Genomic DNA, 18,719 nt, shown 5'->3' on the forward strand with positions numbered 1-18,719 from the left:
ACTGCAAGACTTGAAAACAGATCTCTCAGAAACTCTGAAAGTACAAAGTATAAAATTAGTCCAAACTAGGAGCTATGCAAGTACAGAGGAAAGAGATTTCTGGCTGGGCCACTGGGTGGGAGAAGGAGGTGGAGGAGCAGTTTACAGAGTGGGTGGTGGTTGGGTTGGATTTTTGAAGGATGAGACTAGAGTGTGTAGAAAGAGAACCGTCTCATCGCAGGGAACTGCAGGAGGAAGATATGAAGGTAGGCATTTACAGAGTACAATTGGATGATGAAAAATAATCTTCTGTGACTAGTTAAGTATATGAGCTGTGGTCATGATAAGGGAAGTGTTTTTTGTTTTGTTTTGTTTTTTGTTTTGTTTTGAGATGGAGTCTTGCTATATTGCCTAGGCTGGAGTGCAATGGCTCCTCTCGGTTCACTGCAACCTTTGCCTTCTGAGTTCAAGCGATTCTCCTGCCTCAGCCTCCTGAGTAGCTGAGACTACAGGTGCCCGCCACCACGCCTGGCTAATTTTTGTATTTTTAGTCGAGGTGGGTTTTCACCATATTGGCCAGGCTGGTCTCAAACTCCTGACCTTGTGATCCACGCACCACAGCCTCCCAAGATAAAGAAGGTTTTTGTACTTAATATATTTACTTTATTAAGTTTACCCTACATAAAATAAAATATAATGAACTATAAGCAATAGCAAAAGCAACAGAAATCTTTCTATATGATGGTAAGTTACAGTGGTCCAGAAGAGTCAAAAACATCTCTTTCCCCAACCGGCAAGGCAGTCAATGTCCTTTTTTTGTATTCGTGACTTTTAGCACCTTGTCCAGTGACTGTTACATAGAAGTTTCTCAATAATTACTGAAATGAATTTAACCTGGTAAAAATTAATTGTTCAAGAAATAAGAGTTTCTTAAAATAGAAGTGCATTAAATTGGGACATTTTGTTATAACACTCTTAAAAATGTATGTATATTTTTTAGAGTAATGACTTAATGTGGCACCTGTTTTATCCCCTACTGAGATCTTACAATTTCCTCTCACTCCTTCTTTCATTCTGTTTCTAAAGGTGGGTGGGTGGATGTCAAACATCAATGGCTCCTCAGTTCACAGCAGTGAAACATATATGCTAATTGAATGATTTTCTGTCTTTTCTGCTATGTATGGTTGAAAAGCAGTGTGGTGCCTTTTGTTCTGGTAAATTTTCTGAATAAAGATTTACGGATCATTTTGGACTGTCTGGAGGCCAGTGTGCATAATTCGGTGTATGACTGATCACAGGTTCCACTGGCCCATCTTAATTTATTGGTAACGTTTTAACCAGTGTTTACTATGGGGTTTATATTTTTATCTCCCTTAGTAACAGCTCTGTAAGATAGGTGATTTTTATTGTCTCTAATTTGTAAGTGAGGAATCTGAGGCAAAAAGAGGACTAATAACCTACCTGAGACTTCATAACTGGTAATCCGTGGCTAGAATTCAAATCTCAGCTCTTTGATTTCAGTGCTCCACGTTGCTACACTACCCAAGCCTCACATCTTTGAACTGAATCTAATTCCTTGGTCAGCCCTAAAGCTTTATATAAAATCCAGTCAAATTGCCAGTTCTTAGAATCTAGTTTTGTTTGTTTGTTTCTCAGAAGTATTTCAATTCTGAGGATTTTCAAACTTATTCTCTCCCTAGGACAGAAGCAATTAGGCTATAACCTCCCCCCATAAGGTATTCCCTCCCTCCTTACACACACTCATTACACTTCCTTAACATAAATGAGAATGGGGTGGACTGGGTGCAGGGTTACTGCTGTTTGTGGGAGTTCTCGTCTCTAGTTTTGGACATAGTTAGACCAGCTAATAAGCAGGCTCCATGGCCACTGTGCACTCTGTCCAGGTGTGACTTAAGGGTCATGTGGCATTCCCAGAGGCCTAGATTCACCACCATTTGCCAGAAAAGGTGTCTGATTCTTGAAATAAAAGGAGTCCAGTGGAATAGTAGCAAGGGTGAGGAAAGCAGTGAAATCGTGCAACGTATATTAAAGATGCCCAGAAATAGGTCAATGCAAAGTTCTGTATTTGCTGTATATACAAGTTCTGCTTTTTATGTTATTAGTGACCCTGGAACAAGGGTGGGGGTGCTGGTAATAGCAGCTCACTTTTCTTTAATCAGAGAAGGTTTTACAAAAGAACAGTGGTTTTAAGAGATCTTTGACGTTATTCCAGCAAGGTGCTAATTGTGGTTATGGTTTCCTTTTCCTTTCTTTCATTTTTCACTTTAGTCTACCAGGTGCTACTGAGTCAAAAGCATTCACTGAGAGCCCACAGACCATTCTGTATGCATGGGCTATGGCAAATCAAACCGCATCAATAACCCTGTACTTTTACAAAGGGAAGAAAAAGTTTTCCTAAGAGATTATTTGTTATCTAAACTTTTTATTTTTGTTTAAACAAACCTAATTTGCATTCATAAGAGTTATTTTTTAAAGTCTATATTGTAAGCATATTTGGTTTTTGTTCAAACCTTTGGCTTTAAAACACTTAAATTCTAGTGCGTAATCATTTATTTTTGCTGTCTGCTTATGTTGATCATTTTTCCTTTAATGTTTATTTTTAGGATACCTTGAGGATAGTTTTGTAAAATCTGGAGTCTTCAATGTATCAGAACTTGTAAGAGTATCCAGAAGTAAGTAAATTGTTTTCTTACTACTTAAGCATGCAATATGATTTAAAATACTTTATATTTTGAACCTTAAATATAGTATAAAAAGTGACCACGTATTAGGAACATTTGAATTTTAAAATCTTAAAACTTTTGATGAAATAATAACTGAATATATTTTGCTTGATTTTCTAAAATGTTTGCATTGAAATCATCAAAACTTTTTGTTGTACAAAAATAATTTTGTTTTTTTTCTGATTGCTATGTTATTGGTATTCATTTAATTCACTGTTCTCTGCATGACCATAGATGGCCATTTATACCAAAGGAAGTGTGATTAATTAAATGTACTCTATGTTGTTATGATAACCCACATAAGTTTCCTGTAGATAAGTGCTTTTTCATTTTACTAACACTTTGGTGGGGGTTGGAGATGTACAGGATATACACACTAACGTGCAGAGTGTAGAGGGATGTAGAAATTAACTTTGCAGATTGTAGTTGGATATAGATAGAAAGCATTGTTATCCAGAACAATGTCCAATTGTTTTAACTGGCCACTTCACCTGAGACACCATTCTTGGCAGGTTGGATCAGATTTTTCTAGGGTAAGCTCACCTGGCAGGGTACCTAAGCAAAGGGGACGTTACCTTGATTAACTCTTTTACTTATTACTAGCATGTACAAACATATCCAAGATGCAGATCTGTATGTACTAATTATGTTAAAGGAGATGACTCCTTTCTTCATACTCCCTTCACTGATTTAGCTTATTTATGTGACTTTGAAGGATATAGTTTCACCTGATATTTTGATAGAATACATCACACTTTGGAATGATGTTATTCAAATGATGTAGTCACACTCTGAAACTTGCCTAAGTTGTGTTTCTCATTTGGGTCAAATTTAGAGGTCATGAATAAGAATTATGATGATCCAGAAAGAACAGAGTAAGCGAGTTACTGAGGATAAGAATAAGCAGTGTTTTAAAGTCTTGTTATTCAGTAAAGGAATCTCCAAGCTATCACTGACTGGCTTTTGAACCATAGTTCCTCAAATAGCTCACATTTCTAAAGTGAACAGTGCAAATAGCATGTATAGCAGGGAGTGATATACATGAACGTTTAAGACCATAAGTAGTTTATCCTTTCTGGTATAATTCTGGAGTAGATAAATATATGCCCAAAAGACTTCTCTCATGGGTCTTTTTACTTGGTGACAGTGTAGGAGAAGAAACACAAATATCCTGTATTCCGGTAGCCCCAGAGTGTGTATTCAATGGGCAAGGAGATTGTCCAAGGCAATGTGCCTTAATGTGTTTTTCCAGATGAATATGTGATATCCAAAGGTATCCAACATTTGAAAGTTTTCATTGTTAATTTGGGAAGAAATATGCCTGACTTATCAGTAGCACTTTGTAGCATCAGGTAAGACCGGAGATACCTGAAGGGGTGTGTGTGTTTTCCCCATACTGTTCTTTAGCAGAAAGGCTTATGCTGCTACAGTTAGGAGGCTTATGAAATTATTTTCTTAAATTCGTACTTCTCTGAGTTCAAGTTCAATGTTGTATTTTCATCCTTCTTAGGAGAAGGGCAGTAGAGTCAGCTGTCAGACAATATTTATTTAGTACCTCATTATAGGTAATGCTATGCTAAGGACTGTCAAAGGAGAACTACATTAGAACCTTCAAAAGCCCAGACAGATATTTTGAAAAATCTGAATTTCAAACATTAAAGATGAAAATTATCTTTCTAGAACAGTTTAAAACCGAGGTAAATTTAATATACTTCATTCATTCATTCTTAACTTATAAAGTCATATCCTGGAGATTTTTAGATTATTTGTTATAACAAACATTACTGATTTGTAATTAGCACATTAATTATCTATATTCATTAGATAATTTATTCAGCAAACATTTATTTTCTCCTCCATATGTAAATAGGTGTCTCTGAAAGGCCTGATAAGTTATCCTCCTAAATGTTTTAATATAGCCACATCATAATCTTTGTTTACACAATTAAACTTCATTATTTATGAAATAAAGGCTTGCTAAGTAAACATAAACTTCAGCACAATACTTATGTGTGTATCACAAATTCTGACTTCTTGAGGGTTTACAGTATTCTAGTGTTTTCAGTCCTCTAGAGTTTTACAATCTTACGACCCACTGATGTGTATGTTGACTTTAGCTAATGAAGCTATTCAGCATTAGGATAGTGAGCTCTCTGTTGAATGATATTATCTCCATCTTAAAAGTTGATTTAGAATCAGCTTTTGGAGTGAGGAGAACAATAAAGGAGATTAAAGGTTGGCCTCTAACCCTTAGAATCTGAGGTTCTTTGGTGCTTCATTTCTAAGAGGATATTGGCAACCTCTTAAACATGATTTGCAGCTTTCAGCCTTCTTGTAGCTCCCTGGGAGAGGCGCTAACACTGATCTTTGCATCTGATGTAAGTTCTTCCAGAGGCTCTTAAACAGGAATATCTGACTGAGACTTGCTGTTCTCACAGCAGACATGTATTTAAATTTTTCCATGTCATTAAATAATTTCCATGTGTGTTGTTTTAGTGCTTTGGCCATGTTTATTGTTAATCTACTTTCCTTTCTGTAATCTCCCATTTAGTGTCACAATACATACTAAATTTTTACAGTGCTCATGCATAAATCTGTAGACAAATTATTTTATTGCTATCTTTACAAAATTAAAACATAATATGTGTACATATTTATGGAATCCATGTGATCTTTGGATCCATGCATACAATGTATAATGATTAAATCAGGCTATTTAGGATATCTGTCATCTCAAACATTTGTCATTTCTTCATGTTGGGAATGTTTCAAATCTTCTTTTCTTGCTATTTTGAAATATGTGGTATATTGTTAACTATAGTCACCCTGCTGTGCTATCAAATATTGCAAATTATTCTTTCTGTCTATTACAACTGTATGTTTTTACCCATTAACCAATCTCTCTTCATCTCCCCACCTCCCCACCCTCCCCCACCTCTGACAACCCCTTCCATGAGATCGACTTTTTAAGCTCCCATGTATGAGTGAGACCATGCTATATTTGTCGTTTTTATTGCTGTCTTGACACTCTGGAGTAATCCTTCTGGAACAAAATTTAGAAAAAAACAAAATTTCTGAAGATTTTAAAATTATCATTTACTACAAATTACATCTAGTTGATTTATGGGTAAGCAAATTACGTTAACTATGGAGCCATATGTATTCAATAGAAACTATAAATCTTTGCCTAAATATTATATGAGCTTAATAAATTGAAAATAGTTTATATAAGGGAGAACCTCTAAGTTTCCTGTTAGTAACTCAGGTCTATGATTGTATCCATTACTGTGATGGGAAGCCAGACAGATTGTTTACTTCAATTGAGCCCCTGAAATACCTCCTTCTAGCATGTACCCCACTTCCAGTGTCATATAGAACATGGTTCTAATAACAAATGATAAAACATGTGGTTACTGTGGGATTTCTTACCTCACTTTTTTTTAACCTTTGTTGTGCCTCAAGCCACAACAGACATAGCTACATTTTAGCTGTCCAAATGATTCAAGCCATCAGGCATAGTTACTCATTGGATACAAATATTTTCCGTGTAAAGGATGTTACAGTGTATTATATAACATGAACAATCTATCAGAAGACCAATAGATACTCCAGAAGTTTGGAGCTGATACGAATCATGTATATACTGATGTATTTAAGTTTTAGTCGGGAAAGAGAGCTGTTCCTTTTGTGTTCCTTGGTCACTTCTCTGTGATAAAGCTTGTACCTCCTAATTTACTTTCTTAAAAATATTTTAAGTTAATCTTAGCCTGCCTAATATTAAAATACAATTCAAAGGATAGTGAACACATTTAGAATATTCATTAAAAATGATGGGTAAGAAAAATTCCATAAAAATCTGCAGTCTCTTTGGAATTTTATACTCAACTTGAGGCAATTGGGAGGGAGGAGGCGATTAAGTAGACCACGTATGCTTAGAGTGAATCTCAGGGGCTCTAGAATTTTGTTGCAAAGCCCCAGAGTGCACTTTCATTTGAGCTTTTGAAGGGCTGATTAAGACAGGTAAAGAAATAGAAACTATTCTTAAGCAGTTCTTTGACACCGACCTGCCTGGTCTCCACTTTGCACATTGTCTCTACCTATGATTTTACTTCTGCAGCAGTCCCTGTTTAGAATGACCTTCCTCTAATCTCTTACTCATTCTCCAAGGTCCAGTGCCAGCCATGGCTTTTCACAGACTTCTTGGACAATTCATGCTGCTGTTGGATTATTTTTCCCTTGAAATTCGACAGCACTTTTGGATCATGTCATTAATTTGGACAGTTTCATTTTCATGTGTTTTGGTATTTATATGTTTCGCATGAATGTTTTACTTACCCAGCTTGTTGCCCAATATTTTTATTAAGGGCAATATATGAGACTATTTTGTACCCATTGCAGCCAACACCTGCCAGCAATGGACACAGTCCATAATTTGTTGAACAAACATATTTTCAGCAGACAGGTTCATTTATACCTCTTCCTCTGCTTTTAACAAGTTTGAACTGTTCATCTTTGCTAACCATTCGAGTCTACCAGGGAGGAAGTTTGGAGGAGAAAGCAAAGAAGGAAGGGAACTCACAATCGTTGAGCACCTGTTATACACTAGGCTCTTATCACTACCTGTTTCATTTCATCCTCAAAATAATCATACGTGTCAGGTTGTTATTACTCCCATTTTACAGTTAGGAAACTAGGGCACATAGCTTATAAGTACAGAGGAAGTTTAAACTAAAAGGCTGTTTATCTCTGAAGACTCTGCTGATTCTAACACAATATGCTGCCTCACAGATTTGTTCACGATATCTAAAATTAAATTAAACAAATTTGAACAGATGTAATTATACAAAATATCATGAGATATTTTGATAAAGACATACAATGCATAATAATCACATCAGGGTAAATGGGGTATCCATCACCTGAAGCATTTATCCTTTGTGTTACAAACCAAAAATTATTATTCTATAATAATATCAACATTACTATTTGAGTGGATTAGAAGTCGTGATATTAATAATTATTATTATATTCTAACTAGGAGGCTGTGAATAATAATTTTTGCTATTTTTTTTGTGAAACGGTTCTATGTTTATTTGACAATGATTTGATTTTTGAGAGCCTAAGTAGTGCAAAGCAGCTTGTTTGGTGTTGCTGAGTGATAGGACTCATATATTCTGTTTCCTCCAAGGCGTTTGTAGCTAGCAGAGTGACAGATGTAATGTCAGCTAATATAAAGGAGTGAGTAAAGAAGGTTGAGGAATAGGATTAGGGAAATTGGTAACCAGTAATTATAATCTGATTGCCTCAAATGTCCAAGCTTGAACGTCGCTAAGGTAAGCAGGTTTTCAACTCCTATCCAGGTTGTATGGTGGGTATTAGAGGCTTAAGGTGAAGAAAGTTCTCTCTATCTTTGACCAGAGGCATGGAAGATTCTCGATTATTGCATTTGAATAGAGGTCAGAAATAAGAATGTCATTCCCAATGCTTCTTTGTCTTATTCCTCAGCACCCATAACCCAGGGAACTGGAGTCAACTTCCCAATTGGAGAAATCCCAAGCCAACCATACTATCATGACATGAACTCGGGGGTCAATCTTCAGAGGTCGCTGTCTTCTCCTCCAAGCAGGTAACTGAAAGAAGGGCTGCTCATATTCTCAGTTGATACACACATAGGTTGGTAGGTGGATGATAGGCAGATAGATAGGTAGGTAAGTAAAGAGAGATGGGAAATAATTTTTGCTGGTAGTACACAGATTTTTAATCTTTCCTGGTTAAATTTATTTGACTGGTACAAATTAAATGTAATTGTTTTACACAGCAGTTTTAAAAATCTTTTTCAGGGGAACAGGTAACTAGGAAAATATATTAATATGATTTTTGTCCTGTTGTAGGAAATATTAAAATGCTGCAAGTTAACAAAATATTTTGATGACTTTAAAAATGATGTTGCTGTGGCAGTGATATCTGGTTTATAACTGATTCCTGGTAACTTTTATCCAAATATTACATCTAAGCTTAGGATAATGAAACATAAAAAATAAAATGTGTCATTTACCTAGCCTTAAAATTAAAGACCACAGTTTGCCAAGTTCTTCAATTAGCTGATTTTTTTTGACTAATTTAATTAACACTCTGTTACCAATGAAAATATTACCTTCCCTGAGATTTGGTTTAACCAGTCTATGTTGGGGGTCAGCTAGAGAGAGTTCTCTTTGCTTTTGACTTCTCTGTTAACATTCTCATTTTTTTAACTGATCTCATTGTAATTGTCAGTCAGGGTGAATAGAGATTACAGATGTATTGTTTTTTTTTTTTTTAATTTGAGCTAGATCTTTGAGATCCATCTCATTCCTAGAGCATTAAATATATGTGTAATTAAATATAACAGCATACATGAATTCTAGAGCAAAACACTCATTTTACAATGTGAACTTTTTAAAAACAAAAGCATACCTGTGTATTTATTTTCCTAAACTATTGTCGGTAGTGAAAGTTCGTTGAATTTGAATTAATTAGGGACTGGGCATATTTGTATGTTTATAAACTAAGATCAATTTTATATCAGTTCTTGTTAAACCATTTTCATATAGTTAAATTATGTAGCAAGATAATTTGGTTTATTATCATTAAAATAGTCTCTGACATATCAAAGTCTTAAAAATGCTTTGGTTTTTCTAAATTTAAAATGTGAGTAGTAATTTTTAAATTTTATCTGCTAAATCAGTATGTTGTCAACACAGATCTTTCTTCATGACTACTTTATATAAGATACTGTCTTTCAGAATAAGCAAGGCTTAAAAAACATTTCTCTCTTACTTCCTTATGCATATAATTTGTTCCCCATTTTAAGTTTTTCAAACAAATTTTCTGCTGACTCATAGACGAGAGAATTAGATTTAAAAGAGAGTTAAAATGTAAGGTCTAACTTTGGATACTTTGGTAAGAAACTAAGCTTAGCATGGATAGAAATTGCCATCTTCTACATCATGTTAATACTCTGAGAATTGTGAGTCAAATATTAATCATGAGTATCTACAAATGTATTCAGACATACATATACATGATTCAAGGGCTTGGAAGCACAGTGCAGTGGAAAGAGCGCACTTCTGGAAGTCAGACATCCTTACCTTATGTCTGACTGCTTCCATTCACTTGCCCTGGACAATCCACTGAGTCTCTCCAAATGTGTCTCCCCATTTGTAAAAACAAGGGGATTGGTTTATGAATATGATTTTTGAGGTCAGTTTCAATGCTGAAATCCTATAACATTATGGTTATTATTGCTGCAAAAAGCCAATTTTGAAGATTTTTTAAAAGGTTTTGCCAGATAGGTGTGAATAAGATTTTTTTTATTTAATTAAAGAAAAAATATTCACTGGGCACAGTGACTCACATCTGGATTCCCAGTACTTTGGGAGGCCCAGGCAGGAGGATCACTTGAACCTAGGAGTTCAAGACCAGCCTGGACAACTCCCTCTCTACAAACAAATTTTTAAATTCGCAAGGCTTGGTGGCATGTGTATGTGTTTCTATTTGGGAGGCTGTGGTAGGAGGATCGCTTGAGCCCAGGAGCTTGAGGCTGCAGTGAGTTGTGGTCATGCAACTGCACTCCAGCCTGGACAACAGAGTGAGACCCTGTCTCAAAAACAAACAAACAAAAAAAGAAAAAATTCACATTTATAGTCATAATTTCATAATTATCTGCTTTATAGGATATTGGTGGGGGCATATGTAAGTATTCTGAGGTACTATTGCTTGTGCTTTTGAAAATTTTCACAGTAAGGATCTTCTCAGATCATTTACTTTCAAATGTACACATCTTCCCAGAAATCCCATTAATATAACTATTGCCATATTTTAACAGCAAAAGACCCAAAACTATATCCATAGATGAAAATATGGAACCAAGTCCTACAGGAGACTTTTACCCCTCTCCCAATTCACCAGCTGCTGGAAGTCGAACATGGCATGAAAGAGATCAAGGTGAGTAATAAGGAGATGCCTCTAGAGAGATGAGTAAAATGTTGCTCGTTTCTTAAGTTTCGTTTAGTCAAAATTTCATAATTAAACCAATATGGATTATATATTGTTTTCATCAAATGATTCCTGTAGAATTATTTTTGAGATAATATATTAGTCAAATGTCAAAGTTAATTTATCCAAAATCTTATTTTTACATGTTTCATTGGGCTTTTCTTCAGACAAAATGATATTTTAGAACCCACAATTATGTATGTGACTGATTATGGTCTGTCTACATTTGTTGGTTGGAGTACAGCAGAACCACAAACTGTGATTCAATTAGATCCGCCTGCTCCTCTCTATGGGGCGTTGCAGGGAGCCAAAGTTTAAGCAGTTTGCAAGTGCCAGGAACTGAAAGTTGTCATTTAAAGGAACCTGCAGTTCCTTTTGGAAGTAGGTAGACCATATACAATAAAGAAAAGTGTAATGTAAGATACACTGTGTCAGAGTCAATCTAGCTATGCTTTCTAGATAACACTGTGACCCAGTTCTAGGGTAGCTTTGCGGATAAGTATAACTTTAAGAAATGGGTATTGAGACCCAGAAGGATTGAGACTTAGCTCTTCTTAAAGTCTGTCGGATTTAGTATATTTCATCACACATATCCATGCTTTCCCCCACAATCAGAGGGAGATTATTAAGCATGGAAATAGAAAAATTAGCTAACGGCTGTTTTTGTTGGTATATAAGCATGTGTGCAAGTAAGATGTTATGTCAGCCGCATAAACATGTATTTTTAAATTGTCTTTTAAATATAATTCTGCATTAAAAAAAATCTAGCCTGGGCAATGTGGCAAGACCCCATCTCTACAAAAAAATACAAAACATTAGCCAGGCATAGTGGTGTGCGCCTGTAGTACCAGCTATTCAGGAGGCTGAGGTGGGAGGATCAGTTGAGCCTGGGAAGCAGAGGCTGGAGTAAGTGTGATCGCACCACTGGACTCTAGCCTGGGTAACAGAGTGAGACCCTGTCTCAAAGAAAAAAAAAATCGAAAAGAAAGGAATAATGGTTTTCAGCCCAAGACTTGGGTATGTATTGGTGAGGGTTGGAGTACTCTATGTTGAGTACTCTTAGGAGACACATAACTCTGGGCCTTAACAGTTAAGGCCAAAGTCAGTTCCTTATTCAGTGCTCCTTTTTTGGTGCTCAAATTTTTAATACCTGAGTGCCAAGGGGTTTAAAGAAGAATGAAAAATCTTCATGGAGACATTGACCTTTGAGTCAAGTGTACCTCCTTTAGCACAACTGAATCAAAGCTCAATTCCTAAATCTCACCTAAATCTGCTTAAGATTTTAACTAATAAAGAAGTGAGAGGCTGAAGGGGGTGGCAGTGGGAACTGAGACAGAAGCACAGCCATGTGTTAGGTGGGGAGGCAAATTTGAGAATGGCTGTGTGTGCCATGTGGCTGGACACGGTTCACATGGAGGAAAATAATGGAGATGACAAGGGTCATTTTATGCAAGGATTTGAAACTCAACTGGAGAGAGTTTGACTGTGAGACCCCCCTCAGAGGGAATTTTGTCTCTGAGACTGTCCTCATGAGAGACCCCACCAAATCTATTTTTCAGGCAGTAGGCAAAATCATCTTTATAAAACGTAAATAACAGTATATGACTCCCCTACTTCAGTTCCTCTAGTCACTTCCCACTGCTCTCAGGAAAAAATGGGAATTTTCTCATATGACCAACAGGCCTGGCCTGTGACTGCCACCATAGCCTTGGCAGGTGACATTCTGCTTTCCCTTACTTGCACTTGAGCCCACTGCTTTATTTAAAGTTGGGAATTCAACACCCACAACCTTTCTATAAGTTATGACCTCTGGAATGCTCTTCTAACTCTATCTGGCAAACTCTTTGTCATCCTTCAGAGCCCAGCTTAAATTGAGAAATTTCAATCTAAATTCTGTCTTCTAGTTTTCTCTGTCAACACCCAGTACTGTTCTTTCATTGTACTCATAATATGTAATCATATAGCTATTTATGGGATTAGTTGTCTAAATCTGTCTACACTGTGAGAGCAGGGACCTTATCTGTTTTGACTACTACTGTAACCACCACTTAACACACACTTGGTGCATAGTAGGAGTACAATAAATAGTTGTATAAATGAACCATTGATAGGCAGAACACCAGTCTTATTAGTGAAGGCAAGATATAATAGAGACTTTTACCAGAGTTGCAGAAATGAAATGAAAAACAAAACCCTCAACACTTAATATTTTATTGCTTGTTTTACTGACATTGTCAGCTTATTCTAAACAAAGCCATAGTTTCCCTGTCAGAAAACTCTTCTGGAAAAGATTCTAATGGTAATAACCTTGTGAATGTGTGGGAATGGATGTGTTATTCAGAAGTGTAGGTGTTCTTTATTATAGAGAGTGTCACTTTGTAAGAATTGATTCCTCTTTAAGCCTATTGAATAAAGCCAATCTCAAATCATATTATAAAACATTTTTGAAAAGTAGAAGGGAAACTGTCATTCTTTTTCTTTGTAAAATCATTGTATTGTCTTGGTGATTTTCTTTTGTCAAGATGACTAGACTTGTTGGAGGAGTCTGTAAAGGCATATTATATTAAGGGTAAGGAAGAATATTTCATTCTCAAGTGTGCTTTTTAAACACACACACACACACACACACACACTCTGTCACTTTAATTCTGAAGACCCTGAAGACTTTGTAATGTGCACAATAAGCCATTGTGGGAAGAAGACTCAACTACAATGAAGAAATGCAGGCAATACAGTACTATCTTTATAAATTTGCTAAGCCCAATGCAGTCCTTTTGTTCTTAGAAAATTGCTTTTTAAAAATTTGCAAAATAAAATGCCCAATGGTTGTTCTTGTCCATCTTCTAATGTTCTTTAGACACACTTGCCTGTGATGGAGGGAGTTGTCTAAAGCACATATTGAGTGCCACTCCTATCATTGTAATAGCTTTGACATGTCTTGTATTTATAATATTTTCTCCTACAAAGCCCTGCACTAATTGATACTCAATAACTATTTATTGGTTGATTAAAATATGCTTGTGTTTAAAATGGGCAGAAATGCTTAAAATTTACTATTAATTATTTCCTGGGTATGCCTTATTCTGTTAGTGTTAAATTTGCATTAAAATCTATTCTTGACATAGCCCTTAGCAAAATTGATTTATTAAATATGAGAATCAAAGATAACAAAATTATGGACAATATGTGGCATTTTACTTTCCCTTTCAATCTGAAATACCAACCTAAACCATTGAGATTTATTCTGAGTAGGCAAAAATAAAGGATATAATATGACCAAATTATTACATGTATTCTGTTCTTAAATCAGGCAAAATATTAATACAAAATCTAGGTTTATGTAGTGATATGTTCATGCAATTTTAGTAACTTAATGAAAAAGTATTTTTATTTTAACATATTACAATGATAAATTAATTATGTCCTTATGTCATTTCTTCAAAACAAAAAATTACAACTTTCTGATTATAAGAGAATTGTAACTTATACTTTTGCAAATATAGACATGAATATTTTAAAACTAAACATAATTTAATAGTGTGAAACATTTGGTAGGAGGCTATATAATTTGCTTCTCCTGATGAATAGTGATGAAAATTAAATTTGTCAGCATCTATATTATGTAATATTTATATTTTTACTTCGTATTATTTTATACGTACAGAAGGAAATGAAAAGGAAAATAATACTGAGTCACTAGCAAAGGGGTATCCAACAACTGTTATATTTCTTTCCTGTGTTCCAGAATATTTCTCCTTGCTTAGTCTGTTCTGTAAATCCTGGTCTTAAACTTCTAACTGCTTCTCTGTCTATTAAAAACTTTATTTTTTGGATATTGTTTTTCTTCATTTAAGATTTTAATGATTAATGAATCGAACCAGATTAGTTTATCAACAGGCAAGTTGAACATTTCTTTTATTCTAGTACTTCCTCCATAAAAAATTCCATTAAGATCTTGTCTTTCTTAATTTTTTTTCCATCTGAGTCAATTCAGAGACTCGATTCCTAGTTGATGTACTTTTTTTGAAATTTTTCTTTAGAGCAATCTTTTGTAACTTTTGATATAAGAGGAAAAATAAGAGATAGGTCACAGTTTTTCCTCTAATTCGAGTTACTGTGATGAGACTAAAACCAGTTGTATTCCAATGCTCAGTGTGTTAGTCCATTATCACCCTGCTGATAAAGATATACTTGAGACTAGGCAATTTACAAAAGGAAGAGGTTTACTGGACTTACAGTTCCACATGACTGGGGAGGCCTCACAATCATGGTGGAAGGAAGAGCAAGTCATGTCTTTTATGGATGGCGGCAGGCAAAGAGAGAGCTTGTGCAGGGAACTCCTGTTTTTAAAACCATCGGATCTTGTGAGACTCATTCACTGTCATGAGAACAGCACAGGAAAGATCTGCCCCCATATATCAGTCTCCTCCCACAAGGCTCCTCCCATGTCACGTGGGAATTGTGGGAGTTACAACACAAGATGAGATTTGGGTGGGGACACAGCTGAACCGTATCACTCAGTAATTTAACAGACAAATAAATAGTATGCTTGAACATTGAAAACAGTTCTTTATAAGGTCAGTTTGCCACCGCCATTCTGATAGTCACTAATTTATCTAAGTCTGAATGTAAAACTTCTAAAACATATAATAGACATTTAGTGAGAAAAAATATGATATGGTAAATATATTTGCAGTATGAAGCTGGGGATTTCTAAATGGAAATTTGAACAGCTTTTCAGCCAGATGAGTATTTAAACAACCTGTAATCTTAGATAAAATATAAATTCAAAAAGACTTTATGCAGTAAAATGTTATTAATTTCTACATGTATGGGATTTGAGATAATTTGGTTCAATGAACGGTTTGTCAAATGTCTGTTATATTGGAGGAATTTTTGCAGGCATTGGGCACACAAATAAATTAAGTTTCCAGCCCTTGACCTCCCGAATGGAAAAATAACTTACTATTTAGAAAAAAACGGGGACTAAAATAAATAAGATTATGAGAGGACCGACTCCATGCTTTAGAGCTAGCTTAGTTTTAAGCACGACGAGCAGTAAATCTTTACATAAAATCAATAAAGTGGCATGTTGGCAAAAACTACCACTACCTAGTATATTGGCATATTATTACAATTTGGAAAGTAGTTTGAAAAATTAAACTGGACTCTGAAGCTATATTTAGGCATTGTGTTCTGGTATCTTAGGTACTAAAAAATAAAAATACGAATTTTTATAAAAATCTCCAGTTCTGTTATATAAATGTCTTCTCAGTTAAGTCTTTCTGAAGTTTTAATTTCTTTCCAAGTCCTAGAGATTTATTTTTGATTAATTTTGAAAATATTCTCATTAGTAAGGTAGTCTTAACTGTTGTGCTAAATTTTGATTTTCACATTCTAGAGTTCTATAAGGATATGGTGTTAAATATCAAATGCATTAAGCCAAAGGGCCCAAGGGAACACTGGGGGCTAGAGAGTAAAAATGCCAATTTAGCATTATGTGCTCAATCAGGAAATAAATAACAGTAAATAAGAGTGTGATAGCATACTGACAGAACCAGAATCCGAGGCCAGCATTTCTGTTTTTTCTTGCTCTGTTGCCCAGGCTGGAGTGCAGTGGCACGATCATGGCTCACCATAGCCTTGACCTCCCAGGTTCAAGTGATCCTCCCACCTTAGCCTCCCAAGTAGCTGGGACTACAGGCACTTGCCACAATGCCCAGCTAATTTTTAAATTTTGCGTAGAGCTGGGGTCTCACTATGTTGACCACGCTGTTCTGGAACTCCTATCTGGACCTCCCAAAGTGATGGGATTACAGGCGTGAGCCACCACACCAGGCCCCCCAGCATTTCCTACTGTGAGTTTAGGAATGTGAAAAGATATGCAACATACAAAAGAGTGTTCAGCTAAATTTGGAAAATTTTCTTGTAATGATAATTTCAGCTATTTTCATTCATAAATGAATGTACAGAATATTTAATATACTACTGTGTGCTGTGAACATCCAGGAGTGGCTCTTGACTGAACATGTTTATTAAGTTTGTGACTTCAGAACCTTTTATTTCTATCAAAGAATCCATAGGGAGCATTAATCCTAGGCTCAGACTTTGGAACACAGTGCTCTAGCCCAAACCACAGTCTGACAAATGATATAATCTCAAGATTTCTCTAGAGCTGTGGGAGCTGAGTGAATAAGCGGCTTTCATAAATGGTTGAATAACTGCTATCTGGGAATCATTAACATTAAATGAAGTCCTAGAAAATGGCAGTGCAGACAGCTTAGTAACCATACGGGAAGAACTTTTTAAGTTCCATTTGGGGACCAAATAGAACACCAACAATTCCTTACATTCCTGCAGTTTGTATCACAAGGATGAAATAGCAAATATTCAAATATCGAAGTTTTGAACCAGAAAAAAAGAGAGCTACAAATGCTTTTCATGGATGAATGTGAAGGAGAGCTGGTTTAGATTTGATGTTCAAGCCCAATTTTTAAGTTTCTTTGTTTAGCTTCTTTTTATGGAAAATATTGAAAGTAAAGAACTCTAAGTGAATTTCCAGGTACTACCCTGACATTGGAAAGCAAACTTCAAGGATGCTTCCACCCTGAAGAGGAATGCGTCTTCAACTATGCTGCTGTGATTGAAAAATCACAACATGAGCTTCTTCAAAATGGAAAGGAAAACAATAAATTGTTGGTGAAGGCGTTCATCAGAATTCCCCACATTGCCTCCTAACTGGCGAATGTTTGTTCCCCCTTCATATGTTCTAATCAAGAATAGCATTTTGGATGGGGTAAACTTGTATACATGTTAGCAGGGCTGGTACTGATTAATATGGAAAAGTCGTGCTCATATTTCTGTGCTCTGGAGGCGTAAAGATTTGAAAATACAGCATTTTGCAGAAAAACCACAATAGATAATTAGTTTGAAAAAAATAACAACTTTCTATTTAATACTGGGTTTCTTGCTTGATGGAACACAGCTTAAAATAGGGAAGTGGGAAACCCGTGGGAGATAATATCATAGTGTGCCATACAAAGTTTCTCTGCATGAGAAAAGGTTTTATTTGAAATCTTTTTACATATTGAGTTCATGTTTAAGCTTATTATGACGTAGTTTGGAAAGCCAGTGTCATTTCAGTTATAAGACTTCCAATGTCATATACAATAAGCAATTGATTTTTCAGGTACAGATCACAAATTATTAGAATCATTAGTGAGACATAATTCAAGCTCCTGTTTCACAGCTAAGTAGTCCAAGGATCAGAGAGGCTGTCCTGTCCCAAGTAATGAATGGCAGAGCCTAGATCTTTGTTCAAGGGATTTTTTTTCTTTTTCTGTTATCCTAAGCCTGCCTAGGGAATCAGTATGTAAACTTACAAATGGCCTAGGAGATTTTAAACACTGCTTCACAAGTCTTGGTAGAGGGACACTTTTCTTGGGAAGCTTAAGGAAGACACTGTTAGACCTAACAGAACTAGAATGAGAAAATAGAGATGAATTTGTGAGTTTTCAGGGTTCTGAAAGAATTCTCAAAACAAAATTTTGAGATGGTAAAATTTTACACACACACACACACACACACACACACACAAATCAACTATTATTATTAGTGCCAGGATTAAAATTTTTTGTACTAAAATAAACTGAAGATATGAATGCTTTTGAAGAATAAATGTGGGGAAGAAATGGTTTGAAATGAATGCACAATTTTAAGAAGTCTTTTGGTCTGGAGAATATTGAAAGTAGAATTGTAAAGTGAACCTCAATGTACCATCACCCAGCTTCAACTGTTACTAACACTTTGCCAGTCTTATCGCATTTACTGTCTCCCGGTTTTTAAAAGTATTTTAAAGCAAATCCCGGATATCTGGCATTTTGCTTGTAAATAGATCTAAGTGTTTTGAACAATGAACTTTTTTTTTTTTACATAATCACAGTACTATTATCAATTTAACAA

General features: G+C 35.5%; 1 protein-coding gene across 8 annotated transcripts in view; it reads left to right on the forward strand.

The window, feature by feature from the left end:
* NFIB (nuclear factor I B) overlaps positions 1-18,719 on the forward strand; it is a 318,143-nt gene that overhangs the window by 243,280 nt on the left and 56,144 nt on the right. For all 8 annotated transcript variants that reach the window (XM_025359130.1, XM_025359128.1, XM_025359131.1 and 5 more), the window contains 3 exons: positions 2,604-2,672; positions 8,229-8,349; positions 10,588-10,706. In XM_025359130.1, the coding sequence (XP_025214915.1) occupies positions 2,604-2,672; positions 8,229-8,349; positions 10,588-10,706 (309 nt within the window). The remainder of the gene's footprint in view (positions 1-2,603; positions 2,673-8,228; positions 8,350-10,587; positions 10,707-18,719) is intronic.

The sequence above is a fragment of the Theropithecus gelada genome, chromosome 15, assembly GCF_003255815.1.
Source record: "Theropithecus gelada isolate Dixy chromosome 15, Tgel_1.0, whole genome shotgun sequence".
NCBI lineage: Eukaryota > Metazoa > Chordata > Mammalia > Primates > Cercopithecidae > Theropithecus > Theropithecus gelada.